This window comes from Musca vetustissima, unplaced genomic scaffold (assembly GCF_032173495.1).
Source record: "Musca vetustissima isolate MV318-11 ecotype Yass unplaced genomic scaffold, APGP_CSIRO_Mvet_v1 utg13943, whole genome shotgun sequence".
Taxonomy (NCBI): Eukaryota; Metazoa; Arthropoda; class Insecta; order Diptera; family Muscidae; genus Musca; species Musca vetustissima.
Genome location: NW_026888068.1, coordinates 75,618 through 91,157, shown reverse-complemented (window position 1 = coordinate 91,157; position 15,540 = coordinate 75,618). Strand labels below are relative to the sequence as shown.

General features: G+C 37.0%; 1 protein-coding gene across 1 annotated transcript; it reads right to left on the bottom strand.

Annotated features, from left to right (window-relative positions):
• Positions 1-28: 28 nt before the first annotated feature.
• On the bottom strand, positions 29-15,146 carry LOC133335903 (myosin-G heavy chain-like; the record flags this gene model as incomplete). The annotated part of the gene is made up of 3 exons (XM_061544197.1): positions 13,788-15,146; positions 4,046-4,114; positions 29-471 (listed from the first exon to the last, which is right to left on the bottom strand). Coding segments are annotated over exons 1-3 (1,871 nt in total), but the record flags the coding sequence as incomplete, so codon positions are not given.
• Between the last annotated feature and the right edge of the window lie 394 nt (positions 15,147-15,540).

Below are 15,540 nucleotides of genomic sequence, written 5' to 3'. Positions count from 1 at the left end.
ATATTCGTCAATTGGGGTGCTGCTTAACTTGGAGCCGATTGCCGATGGATTCGAGCCCCCGGCACTATTATTGGAGGCGTTATGATGATGATGACTGTTATTGCTGTTGCTGTTATTATTGGCCGAGAATCCTGCTCCGCCATTTATGCTGCTGTTCAAATAATCACATTGTCTGGAGTGTATAGCATTGGAATGTTGCTGTAATAATTTAGAGGGGGATGGTGCATCACCATCCATGGTATGATTTGCATTCGAATGGATATGAGCTTTACGTTTGCGACTGCTGCTAGTGGTGGTGCTCGAGTTGATGCCACCAGTAACACCACCTAGGGGATTGCCATTGCTGGAGCCGGTGCCGTTAACATTGCGCTGCATTGTCAAGTCAGTGGCATTTTTGTGATAATTCAGTGGTACCGGAGTGGAAGTGCGTGTGCTCTCAAGCATAGCCAAGTCGTTGGAATCACTTTCAAACTGTTGAATAGATTAAAATAAGAAAAAGAAAAAACGAAAGATGAGCAAAATATAAAAATAATTTAGAATTGTGTCAGCACAATGGTGTGGGAGTGAAAAAGCACTTAAGAAAATTATAATTTTTAAACAGAGCAATGCCATCCATGCTAGGATTTCGTAACGAAACTCATAACAGTTCCAAACAAACATTATCATCGCCATCATGATTTTTTGCATCACAAATATCTGCTGAGCGAAGGGAGAATCTTAATAAAGAAAAGAATATTGCATATCGGATTATGTGCTGAAATTCAAGATATCATAAATTTCACTTAGTTTTAATTCGTCCAACCCCCGTCTCCAACTATTTCTTATATAACAAGTACATTTATAATCATTTCAAGTGACTGCTGATAATATTTGTAAAATGTAAATGTTTCCTATCAATTTATGTTGCATTTAAATTTATTTTTTATTTTTTGAAATGCAAGCCACATTCCGTTGTACAAAATGGAGAATTTGAGTAATTGGAGAAATTTGCAAAAAAGAAAACTTGTCCCGAATGAAGTTAATGTCAGTCTTTGATAATTCGAATAGATAATTTGTCCAAAAAACTCAAATATTTATAATCGGAAGGCATCATAATATGGAATCAATTTTGATACGTTTAATATGCCAGTTGGTGGTCCGAGGGTCTTAATAGCCGAGCTAAGGTTCATAAAATATTAAAAGAAGTAACTATTGTGTCCTTTATAATATTACCAGTCTTTATAACTCAGCCGAAGACCTAGGTGTTTATAAAGAAGATCTGATGAATTGGGAGTATTTGTAGATAACTTAAACGACAGAAAGGCTTTGCAGTTCAAAGAATCTACACTAAAGCCTAGATAGTCTTAATAGTCCAGCTGAAAGCCAAGAAGATTTTTGCGAAGCAAATTTGCAGAAAGTCTCTTAAGAACGGGGAGCTTTTAGAGACGAGGTTTACGCCAGGGAGTCTTCAAGACGAGCAGATTGCAGGTTGCTTTTGTATAAGTGCTGCAAGGAAGGGAACCTTTGTAACCTAGGTCCCTAACTAGATATTGAACTAAAATATAATTTTCAGGCATTTCAGTCGGAAAACAAGTAAAAAACCCATCAAAATACCGATGAATCTTATATATCTCAAAAATATCTCAATACAGTCACATCGATTGTAAAATGTGACCAAAACCCTCAAAATGCAGAAAACAGGACAGTACCGTAATATGCGCCAATAGCAAAACGTAGTTTTTCGTAGAATATTTTCTACCCAATGATAACCCAAATTATGGGTACATATATTGAAAAATGGGTCGAAAATCTTCAACATAAACAAATCGGGAAGTCAGAGACCAATTGTGACCAGTTTTGGCAAAAAATTAAAAAAAAACAAATTACAATACCGAATATTGGGAGTGTGGTATCATTACATGAGGCTTGTACATAAACGCGAATTGATGTTGGAACCTGAGCAGTCTTGCATTGTTTTTTTCCCATTTGCATGAAATCTGTTTAAATTGTATATATGGAAGCTATATCTAAATCTGAAGTGATTTGAAGAAAACGTAGGCCATGTAATCCTAGACACCATTCGGCCGCTCTCCAATATGTCAAACAAATTTATTAACATAAAAGCGGGCGAAAATATATAAGGCAATCAATATGTAAACCTGAACCGATTTCAACAAAACTTAACTAATATTATTCAAGACCCAACTCAGTATCATGTGCGAAAATTCGTGTAAGTCGAACAAACGTTTGATCTTCAGTGAAACAATTACATAAATTCGGACGAAAATATATAAAATATAACTAAATCTGAACCGATTCTGGTATTGGTTTGGACTTGCAGATAGGCTTTTGTACACTAGTTTATACCCTCCACCAAAAGGTAGAGTGTACACTAAATTTGTCATTCTGTTTGCAACATATCGAAATATTCACCGTATATATATATATATATATATATATATTATTTATTTTTTTTTGATCAGAATAACATTTTATGTCTGTCTGTCCCTCTGTTGAATTCACCATAGATACCGCACTATTTAAGATAGAGCTTGAAATTTTGCACTGGCATTGCTATCACTCCTATGATGTTTGATATTACCAATGAGATATATGGGTCCATAGAGCCTCCATATAACGATACCTCCAACTATACAGCATTATGGGGATTTTTGGCACTTTTTCAACCGAATTGGCTGTAATTTTCGTTTACGTCTTTCACTCATTGGATTTAAATCTTCCAATCGAAAATTATCTATATTGATCTGGAATTTAGGGTATCCCCCATATAACGGTGCCCCCGACTTTTTGGTGTTTTGAAAGTTTGAGACATGTTTTAACAGCATCAGCTGTTAATTGTTATTTTGGATTCAGTTCGGCTATCAAATGTGCCTACAAAAAATAATCAATTTTGGCCCATGTTTCGGGGTAGGCCCCATATAAAGATACCCCAAATATTCGGTATTTTGATAGTTTTGGGCACATGTTTCTATCTAATTAGTTGTAATTTGTTATTTTGGGTTGTCGTATGGTAGTAAATCGTCCTATCAAATCAACCTCTTAGGGAAGCCCCTAAGGGAGCTTGAACACGTGTTTCAACCAATTTGGAAGCAATTAAAATTTTTGGATTCTCATTATGCCGTAAATGTCGCTACCAAAAATTATCAACATTGGCCCACGTTTTCGGGTAGCTCCCAATATTCGGTATTTTGGGACGTTTGTTAAAAAATAAATTAAATTTATTTGGAACACTATTTTGTCCCGATCGAATTAAGGAAGTGGTAGAGGGTACTGAACTAAAAAGTCCACAGTTAGAAATAGCTCTTATAAAATGATACCTTCCAATTTTCAATATTTAGCATAAAGGAAAGTATCGAGATACACCATTAATAGGTTAGGTTCGAAAATTAGGTTTATTCCAATTTTCAGTTTTTTCATACAAGCGGTTATTTATATTGATCAATATCGGTCCACGTTTTGGGGTCTTGAAATTTTATGAAAAACGCCCATGCAAAATGATGATTCACATTTTTGGTATATCCCATATATTGCGATATCTTCACATTTGTGGCACGATCAAATAACAACAGCATTACATATGCAAATATTGGAAATACTATTTCAACACAAAATCATTGTGAAAATTTGGTAGAGATTCACTATTAAATTAAAATAGAAAGTTATTCTGAATTTGGCCCATTTGATTGATGCAATAAAATGAAATTTGGGACTAATCTCCTGAAACAAAACATTGTTGTTGTCTTGGTGTTGAAGTTGCTGCTGCTGCCGATGATGATGGTTGGTAGTGGTGATGGTGGTTGCTTGAAGTCATTAGTAAGCCATACAACACGGTCAACATTTAAATGCATGTTTACAAGCCTATAAAACTTTACTTAATAGCCAAGGCAACCAGCGGCAATCAGAGCTGTAAACTTCCATTCCAAAGACGACAACAACAACGACGACGACGATGATACACACTAAAAACGTAGAAGTCGAGTTAAAGTTAAAACTCGAAAGAAGACAAACAAATACAAACAAACACACAAATTCAGAAGAAACTTACAATTTCGGTTTTAACATCCTCAGCGCTGATGTTGCAGTATTCGCTGCCATCGAAATCGGAGGTACGTGTCTGTAAAAGAAAAACGAAAAGAAAAAAATAGGTGAAATGCATTAATGAATGTTGTTTGTGGCTTGTGGCAGTATCGCTATAGTGAGTCAACCAGCCAGACAGTCAGTCCGTCAGCCGTTGGTAATGTTGATGGCAGCTAATGCAATAACAAAAACTACAACAACAACAGCATATCATTGCTGTATATAACACCAAATTTCCACTTAAACCAAAACCAACGAACCATTTTTAAGTCCATGCTGTGGTTATCGCATTGCCCTGCTTTCAAAGCACTACAGCAGTGTGTTGCATAGGCCATCATAAGCATGAGCGGTGCATGAACGAAATTTAAACCCAACCAAAAACTACAGCAGCAACAACAAAAACAACGAAACCAGAAAAAGGTTGAGAAATGATTGCACAAATATTTGAATGTTCATTTGGAAACGAACAGTGGGTTTGAGAGTAATTGATGCACTCTTGTTGTTCGAATCCAACAACTCTACTGTTCAAGAGTTTTTTCTGAAGGGTACTATTTGACAGATTGATGTTTGTCCGTCTATCTGTTACAATTACGATAGAGAGCTCGAAGTTCGGTATTTCATTTTCTCCTGGAAGACCATATCGGCTTAAGGCATTTTGAATGTCCACCCCATGTTGGAGGTTATAAACAGCCCGGTCAAACTTAAGGACGTTTTTACATGTTGGTAGGAAGATTTCAAAATACTAAATTATTGCCGATTTTCAACCAATATACTAAATAATGAGAGGTACTCTTGTACTTGAGAGTACTTGAGTGGAGGGTATATTAATCTATATTCCGAGGTACTATTTTGTGGTATGAACAATTTTATTTCCCAAAATGTTCCCAAAATTTGGTGCCCAAAACCCACGTTATTTTCTTTGAAAAGAGTACAATTTTTAGTTCTATTAGTACCTCATTCGGTACCATTGTTGGCGGCCCAACCAACTACCCCACCAACCATTGGTCTTACAAACAGGCCAAAAAAAGAAGTAGAAATCGAGCTGATGCAACGTAAGCTTATTTTTATGCAGGAAGTTTGATGGTCAACGGTTGTATTTGTTGGGTCTGGTTGGGGGGAGGAGGAGGCACGAGTTCGCTTCGTTTTTTGTTATTTCGTATTTGTGTTTTGAAGAGCTAAAGTAATGCGACACATTTACGATTTCGTAAAGCTTATCAGTTGTGAAGCAGCATGTTGTGTGGTGAAAACCACAAAACACACGCACACCAACCATACTGCCCAACAGTGTGCTTGCTGCCTGCATGCAGCAGCAGTGACAGCGACAACAGTAACGCCAATAACGACGACGGTGACTGCGACAACAGCCAACAATAATAGCAGGGCAAATAATAATAACAATAAAAAAAAGCTCACAAACAACATTAACACCATTCGTATGTATGTTTGTGCATGCATCCATATGAAGGTGCCATGTGTATGCAGATATCAAGGCAGCAGCAGCAGAGTGAGTGCCTCATTTAATGAGTGGCTGGACGACTTCTGACTGACTGACTAAATGTCTGACGGAATGACGACTAACTAGGCTGACGGCGAACAGACTGGACTGTTTCACGTGTATTGATATAAAATTAACACAGAGCACAGCAACAACACGTCCATCCCAGTGCCAGTAATGCGGCAGCAACAACAACACTAACAAGCAAAGAAGTGTGTAAGGAAAATACGTCGCATTAGCTTGAACCGAATAAAAAAACAAAAAAACACCTAACGACAATCTCAATAGAATCTCTCGTTTTAAGTGATACAGTGGGACACACATAATTATGCAATGATTAGAAAAATGTGGATAATATAAGGAAGGTGGGTGCTATACTAACCACTCACTCAGTGTTAATGTCCCCGGACCAAAACTGACTATGGGTGTTAGCCCTACTAACTTGGTTGAAAATGTATTACTACCGGAAAAGAAGCGGACATTTTATGTAGGGTTATATGAAAATATGGACCTATATCTTTCCAAAATCCTTTATACCAAATTTCAGCCTCATATGTTGGAAAATGCGGCTAACGTCTTCCAAAAACTGAAAATGGGATGGTACCGTTCTATGGGAGCTATACCAAACCGTAAGCTAACATTGATAATTTTTGGTAGAAAGATTAGACACCCCAAAAGAATTTGATAAACCAAAAAAAACCCCAAAGTATCAAATAATGGGGGCCACAATTATATCATTTTTGGTGGGGAAATTTTCTACTCAATGAGAATCCAAAATATAAAATTACAGCTAATTTGGTTGAAGCAAGCTCCCCAAAACACCGAAGTTTGAGATTAGTGTTATATGGGGGATTCCCTAAAAAGTGAATCAATATTGATCATTTTTAGTAGGAAGATTTGACACCCCATGAGAACCTTTAAAAATCAAATTCGAGCCAATTAAATTTAACAACGTGCCCAAAACCGAATAATGGGGTTGCCATTATATTAGTGGTAACCGGAAACATGAACCAATGTTGATAATTTTTCGTATGAACATTTTCTATTCAATGAGAATGCAAAATATTAAATTACAACTAATTTGGTTGAAACACGTGCTCAAGCTCCCCAAAATACCGATTTTTGGGTGTAGCGATATATATATATATGGGCAATATTGCCAATTTTTTAATATTCCATTTTCAAAAAATCAGCTTTTTTGTTTTTGTGGCACATCTATGATTTTTGGTACACATATAGAGAAAAATGTTCTGACTCTGAAACCGTTCGCGATCAAATTTTTGGTTGATGCGCGCAAAAGTTATCGAGGTTTTAATTGTGGGCATAAGAAAAAAATCTTAAAATTACGCCGTTTTTTATATTGACCAAAAACGTTGATATATATCTTCCTCCGTAAAATAAGAATATGAATATATTGTAATAATCACGATAAAGTTGCACATATTCGCGAAATATGAGAAAAATAAAAACATATAGCAGATTACATCAATATTTTCATTATATTAATGACATACACACACCTAAAAATTAATTTAAAAATATCTACATAATCTAAACACGATGGTGAATCAAATGATATAAAAATCACACAAGTCCGTGTAGCGGTTTCTAAATCAAAGCGACAACAAAACAAGATATTGAGGAAAACTATTTGTTTTTGGTTCGAAAAAATAATGTCATCATATTTATTTTTTTAATTTTTTATACAAGAAAATTCAGAAAAAAATTTTGGGGTTATTTTGCTATTTTACCCGAATTTCGCCGAAAAATTGACATATATAATAAGAATCACCTTTTGTGTATAAGTATACGCCTTGCGGATTATATCAAGACCCTTCCGATAAATCTTAGAATTCTATAAATAGGAATAAATCTTAAAATAAAATAATATTATGAAATATACATTTTAAATTGCGTGTAAATCGCGTAATTCTCAAAATCATTTGATGCGCATGCGGTTTCCAGGAAGTACTGAAGTTTATCTTCCAATCCATAAATATTTTGCGAAATTTCATTTGACGGCTAAGATGTGCCACACGTTGCATTGAAGTACCCAAAAAATCGTAAAACGCGAATAATTTCCGAAAACTCCATATGTCATTAACGCGCATCCGATTTCGGTGTGCACCCTAAAAAAATACATCGATCTATACCGATTTCAATGTGGTCCATTAAGAACCATGGATGTGCCAGCTCACACTATTTTTGAGATAAATTGCGTCTAAATCGCGTAATTCTCAAAATCATTTGATGCGCATGCGGTTTCCAGGAAGTACTGAAGTTTATCTTCCAATCCATAAATATTTTGCGAAATTTCATTTGACGGCTAAGATGTGCCGCACGTTACATTGAAGTACCCAAAAAATCGTAAATCGCGAATAATTTCCGAAAACTCCATATGCCATTAACGCGCATCCGATTTCGGTGTGCACCCTAAAAAAATACATCGATCTATACCGATTTAAATGTGGTCCATTAAGAACCATGGATGTGCCAGCTCACACTATTTTTGAGATAAATTGGGTAGATCTCTCTTTCGGCTGAAGTTTTTAAAGTTCTCTTTTCGAAAAAGATCAAAATCCGTATGAGGACATTTATTGAAGCGGAAATGATACACAGAAAACGCAAATAAATCCGCGATATTTTCAAAAACATTTTTTTCCAAATTTCGTGTTTTTGGAAGGCCAGTTCCCGCCGTTCTAGTAGATGGATTTTCACGAAGAAGATTGTATATCATCCGAAACGTAAAAAACCTTATTGATCGCGGGTACCCATATCATTCAGTTGACAGATCTGAAAATTTGGCCAGAAAAATAGGTTTTTTAGACATTTGATCGCACAAAATTCGCACCTTCGGATGAATATTACTCTGAAGCTGTGCATACTACATACACAAAATACATATCAAATTACGCAGATTCGCGACTACAATAATCTTATAATCGATTTTTAGAAATTCCTGTTTGCGTATTAAAACTAGAAGTAAAATTAAAAAAACACTCAAAATCGAGCTTCAAAATGTCAGCATCATTTAAAGGTAGATGCAGTTAAAATTTTGAAAAATGATACGTAAGGGGCGTAGTCCCCATTTTGTTGGCTTCTAGTTTTATTTTGACACGAAGACCGTGCAATGAGTGGCTTAGTCACAAATCGATAGAGAACATAAAAAAACTGGTTCGCCTCAACCCGTTTTTACACATTTTTTTACATTAAAGTAGACACAGCTTCCACCAAAATAAAGTTTGGAGGTCAATATCATGAACAGTTTGCACCGACAGATCAATTAACCCAAAACTATTCACTTTTTTTCATATACTTAAGTAGTTCCCGAGTTATAAAGGGGTGAACCTCCGCTTCAGCTATGTTAAAAAATTGGCAATATTGCCCATATATATATATATATATATTAGGGCTTCACTACAATGTGGACCAATATTGAGAATTTTTAGTAGGAAAATGTACTACAATACCACAACCCAGCATAACAAATTACAACCAATTAGATAGTAACATGTACCCAGTTGATTCCGTGGAAATGCGTGTCCAGAACCTCGAAAATACCTTATAATAGGTGCTACCCTAAAATGTGAAACAATATTTACCCTTTTCGGTAGGTAGATTTAATACCCAATAAGAAGCAAACAGCCAAATCGGGTGAAAGTGTCAAAAATCCCCATAATACCGAATATTTGGGGATACCGTTATATTGGGGCTATATAATAACGTGGGCCGATATACCTCATTTGTAATCGCAACCATCCTAGGAATAATAGCAATGTCAGTGCAAATTTTTATTCTGATCAAGAATAGATGTACTTTATGGGGTCTCTGGTGTATATTTCGATGTGTTGCAAACGGAATGACAAATTTTATGTACTCAGTTGGTTGGCCCAAAGGAAACACCCTGACCTTCTCCTACTCGGAATCTTCACAGAGGACTTTGACAGATATACGAAGAAGTGCATACCTCCCATCATGGTACACGAATAATCTCCAATTCAAAGGACACTGTTCTGAGAAAACAGATTAAAGAGATTCACAAAGCGGTAATGAATATAATTCATAATAAGACTCGTCTTCTGCATGGATATCTTACAAGTATGAGAATTTACGGAGAACTATTGATGCTACAGTTTGAATAGGCGAACAAAGAATCACTTAGGAAGCTAGTAGCTGGCACTTCCGGGAGGAAATTAAACTTAAGCTGGCAAAATATTGGCAGGTCCTCTACGATAATATAGTGTTTGTACTGTATGGTTATATAGTGATGTACTGCTTGAGTCGCATGGATTTATCGCGATTGGCATTTAATCGGCTACAAATTTGATAACGCATCGTATGCCACTGGTTGTCCCACTGTCGTCAACATGAGCAACAACAAAAATTACGACGATCTTAATAATATGTGTGTGCAGCAACTGTCAAAGTATCTTCGAAACAAAATATTCAAAGGCCAAATTAACACAACTCAGTGAGGACGAGCGGGCGGGCGGGCGTACGAACGGACCAGAAATGAAAACGCAAAACAAACAGCCACAGCGAGAGAGAGAAACTAGACAAACAACTTTTTTCACAGAATTTGTGCTGTTCAACGGTTTGAGTTGCAAATGAGTAAATACAGTGCAACAAAAACAATCCAGCCAGCCAGTGCCTCCATGTTATATGTATGCTAACTAATGGTGTATGTACGAATGTGTGCTTTCTCTATGTGTACAAAGTATAAAAAAAACATGTTGTACACTCGAAAAAAAAACAATAAGAAAGATCACAGGTGGAACTTGAAATGCAATTGACCCAACAATCGAAAATAAAACCTATATGTGGTTTAGAGTACTTTTCAACATTTATTTATATAATATGGATTCTCATCGAGATCATCGATTGACTGTGAAAAAATTCATACTATCCCACTAAGGAAGTGCTCTTAAGCGGGATAATAATGGATATGTTAAAGTTTTAATCGAATCACCAGTTTCTGTATAAAGTACACTGAAGCTTAATCTATTGGTGTAAATATTGAATGACTTAAACTTGAATGACGAAAAAATCTAAGCTACGTAGGACGAGTGTCTTGCGTACTTATATAGAAATGTACTATTTTCATCATAGAAAAAAGAAAGAAAAAATTGTGACATAATTTGGAAGAATGTTTAATAAATACACTAAAATACTATTAATTTAACTAAGTACTTATCCAGAATTGAACATCAAAAAGTTCCTAACCGCACCAGTTTTAATATATTTATCTTTTATGTGGCATGCTTATCAGTTTGAAGCGTATATGACATCTCGTAATCTAACACATTCATACCACATGTAGCATTGGGAAACCTTATCTCATGTTAGAGTAACAAACTTCCAAAAGAAGGTCAAATAATCTGACTAATCTAATAGACTGTACACAAAAAAACAGTTCACTGTGTAACAAAATTCTGAAAATTATATGAAAAAATAAGTTAGTGACTAGATTTAACAGATTTTATTCATACGTTGCGCAGATGGAGTCTAATCGGTCCATTCCTTTTGGTATCTATAATAAATAATTTTGAACACAATAATATAGAACATCATGCCAATTTATTACAAACTTCAAAGCCTATCAGTCGATGGCGTCTGGTACCTCCATCACAAATATTTAACATTTTGACAAATAGAACAAAAAAACATATGACCAAATCGGAAACAAGTCCCCTTTCTACTACATACATCGCGCATAATGGGTAATGGGTTGATGTAATCGATCGCAGTCTCTGTTTCGATAAACCGACCACATACATAGTGTGCGATTAAATGAAAAGTGTTATTCCCAGATTTTTGCTTTCTGAAGTCTTTACAAATACTACGCCTTTAAAGGTATCTTCATTGTCAAGTATGTTAATTGTTAATGTTTCTAGCAATAGTGAATTTTATACAACATTTCGGCACCATAAGATGGAACGTATATTAAAATTGTCATTCTATTTGCAACACATCTAAATATTCACTTGAGACCCCATAAAGTATATATATATATATTCTTGATCACAATAAAATTCGATGTCGATGTTGAAATAGCGATAAAGATCGCAATATTTGAAATAAAGCTTTTAAATTTTGCGCTAGCATTGGTATTACTCTTCGCTTGGTATTGCAAATGGCGTATATGGGGATTTTTGGCACGTTTTTCAGTATTTTGGTAGTCCCTATATAACGGTACCCCCAATATTCGGTATTTTGATGGTTTTGAGTCTTACTAAAAATTAAGAATATTGGTCTACCTTTTAGGGAAGCCCCCATATAACGCTACATCCCTATGGTCGGTATTTTGCGGAACTAGAGTTTCCACCGATTTGGGAGCAATTTAATATTTTGCATTAACATGGAGTAGAAAATGACCCTACCAAAAATTATCAACATTGGCCCATGTTTCCGGGAAGCCCCTATCTAATAGTATCAAGTATTCGGTATTTTAGGGTTTTGGGTACTTTTTTTTAACTCAATTGGCTCTAATTTGATGTTATAAGTTCTCATGGCATGTCGAATCTTCCTACAAAACATGATCAATATTGGTTCACTTTTTAGGAAATCCTACCAAAAATGATCAATATTAGTTCCGTTCCAGAACCCAAAAGAATCTACTAATGTTACAAGTTTTCCAACTTTTTACTCGAAAACGGTTCCTGAACCTACAAATCTAGTAAAACATTGAATCAAATTTAAGAGAGCTCAAAACAAAATGGCGTTCTCTTTGTAAACTTTTTACTCGAGAAATTTGGCCGAGTAAAAATTGTAAACAGGAATGCCTACTTCTGATTGGCTGTTGTGTTGATTTTGAAGTATTGCCATCTAATTTTGGCATATTTACTATATTTGCGTTCCCGAACATTTCAAATTATTTTTTACTCAGATAGCGATTTGGAAATGTTTTCCTTTTACTAGCTTTACTATTAAAAAAGTACTGGAACCGACCAATTGACTCATGTTTCCGGGTATCCCCCATATAATGGCACACCCATTATTCCGTATATTGGGGGTTTGGTCTTGTTTTTCAATCGTATTCAACCATAAGAATTTCACAAATCAAATTAGAGACACTTGTTTTTGTCAAATTCTTATGGGGTGTCAAATCTTCCTACCAAAAAGTATCAATGTCAGTTTACGGTTTGGTATAGATACCATACAACGGTATCATCACCGATGGGGCTGTAATTTTGTGTAAAGGCTTCTGGAATGTTGACTTATATACAAATTTGTCAGGTGTATATATAGATCCAAGTTTTGATATAACCCCACATAGAAGTTCCGCTTCTTTTTCGGTATTAATAATTTTTTAACAAAATTTCCTCATGGAAGGGGGCTATAATTTGAATAAAAAATACCGTTTAATTTTTCCAACTATAGTTTACGTAGTTTTTTTTTTTTGAGCATGAACATCCTACTATCACACAACACCACAACGACTTACGGAATTTCGAATGCACTCCACGCAGTGGAGTTATCCATTTCGTGGTTTCAAATGAATGAGACTGGACTTCGATATCTGTCATAGTAAAGTTGATACAAATTATCGAAACCTATTGCAAACATCGCATATCATGCTTTAAGAGGAGATTATGGTTTACAATCAAGAAACTTGCCGTATGTAGGGTTCCGAGAATACTTTAAGATAATAATTGAAGATAGTCCATTACATACAGAAAAAATCACTGTTTGGTGCGAATAGGAAAATATGTGGTTTCAACAAGACTGTGCCATAGCCACTCGATCGAATAATACTTTATATTTTCTGGCCCCGTAATTTCTCGCCGTGACAAAATATTTAAATCCAACTTAAAGTCTACCATTTGTATATTCAGCGTATTTTCAAGCCTACAAACCATGATCATGATTCTAAAATCATTAGCAGTGTTCACCATTTAATGAACCATTAATTCAGTTGACTAACATTTTTCCTTGAGTGTAACGATCATATGTAGTCATAAGACAAACCAAACAAAACAAAAAAGAAGATATGAAAAGGAAAACAAAACAACGACGACGACAATGACGACGACTACGACGACAAGACTGACTACCAAATATACTACGACTATTTTGTATTATTTTTTTCTTTAACTTTATTGCTGGTGCTGTTGTTGTTGCTATTGCCTTGTTTTACTATGACTGTTCGGCGGAGAGTGTGTGCTTTGGGGTTCGTGTGAGTGTGTATGTGTGAGTTTGTGTATGCTTTACTTACCACAGCCGTTATCGGAAGACTGGAAATTGCAGTCGCGGCGGCAGCAGCATTGTTGCCAATAGCAATGGCTGAATTTTCATCTAAGCTACGTGATCCGTGTAAAACATTATAATTTTCTGGGGAGCACGTAGTGGCCGCTGTCACCGTCACCGACGACGATGTCGTTGAGGATAGCTGGTGGTGGTGCTGTTGTTGTTGTTGAGATTGCGCTGGTGGCTGCAAGGTTTGAGGTGGTGGTGTGATGGCCGTGGCACTTGTGCTTTTTGTTGTTATTGTTGTTGGAGCTCCAGCTAATGGTGACGAAGGTTTTGGACTTGCAAAGGGTTTCGAAATTGGATTGAGCGTTGCTGCAGCGGTGTTGGAGGAGGAGGCGGCGGAGGTGTTCGCATTGCTAGAAGACGACATAATGTTGACATTGCTACTGCCGTTGTTGTTGTTGCTATTATTATTGCTGATGGTGGATAATTCGATAATTTTTAGCGGCGATGGAGACGGAGAGCTGTCACGTTTATGGCCGTTTTCGCTATTGTCATCGTCGTTATCAGACTTGTGTTTATGTTGTTGCTGTAGCAGCTGTTGTTGTTGCTTGAGTAGAGCATAATCTTGCTCTTGGCGTTTCTCTTGAGCTGCCGCAGAGAGAGCAGAGGCCGCTGCTGCTGCTTCCACTGCCGCCAACACTGCCATGGGATGACGAGCTTGCAAGCCCAGTGCCAAGAAATGATTATTGAAATGCTCAATGTCACGACTAGAAATTTTACGCTCCTCCAATAGTTGTTCCTCATCGGTCGCATGACCACTCCAGCCCATTAGGCTGTTAATGCTGCTGTTGTTGTTATTCGTGAGACTGTTGTTGTTGTTCAGGTTGCTTTCACTTGTGCTATCCAGATTGTCGTTTTTCGTTACTCCATCGGCTTCGTCCGAGTCTCCCGTTTCACCATCCAAAATAAAACGTATGGCATCGTAGGCAAACCACATGGGCTGATAGTTCAGACCCTTGCGGCGGCCATTAATAACCTTGCCATGCTCCCGATGGAAGGAGGAACGAAGGCTTTTGATTTTGGATCGAATTGAACGAATCTCGGCACCGTATTTCTGGCCCAACGCTTTGAGAGCCTCATATTTGGTCTGTTTGATGTGGTAGCCCTTGGTGTTGGGGTCCCAGAGTACTCTTTGTCGACGATAGTCTTCGATAAATCCCAAAATAGTGGCACGTGACCATTCAATGCGATCATTAGATCCCGTCACCGACGAACTGTTGTTGATTGTTGCGGGGACGGCGGAGGAGCTGGTGGCCGTTGTGGTCGAGGTAGCCGTTGTTGTTGCGGAAGAACTAGAATTGCTGTTGCCTTTGTTGTACATATTGAAGCGGGTGGTGGAGTTGATAGAGATCGTTTATGGCCGAAGTACAGGGGTGGGGTGGTTGCTGTTTGACAAAGATAACAGCTGAAAGCGGAAAGGGGGGGACGGGCGGACGGGGTGCGTTAAGAAGTAGTATGGGATACAGCTTGTTGTTTTTCTCGACCTAGCCTGTTCATGTGAGCAACAGGTTGGTTGTGGCTTCCCAACAAGTGTTGAAAACCTTCCTACTTCCCTGTTGTGCGTTGTTCCCTCCTCACTCGTTGCCGTCTCCTTTATTATTTGGTGGATGGGGGACAGGAGGATGACTGGCTGGAACTGGCTGGGGGACACAACAGATGATGTTTGTTTCTTATTTTTGGCTCGGTGCTTTGCTGGTGGTTGTGGATGTGGTGGC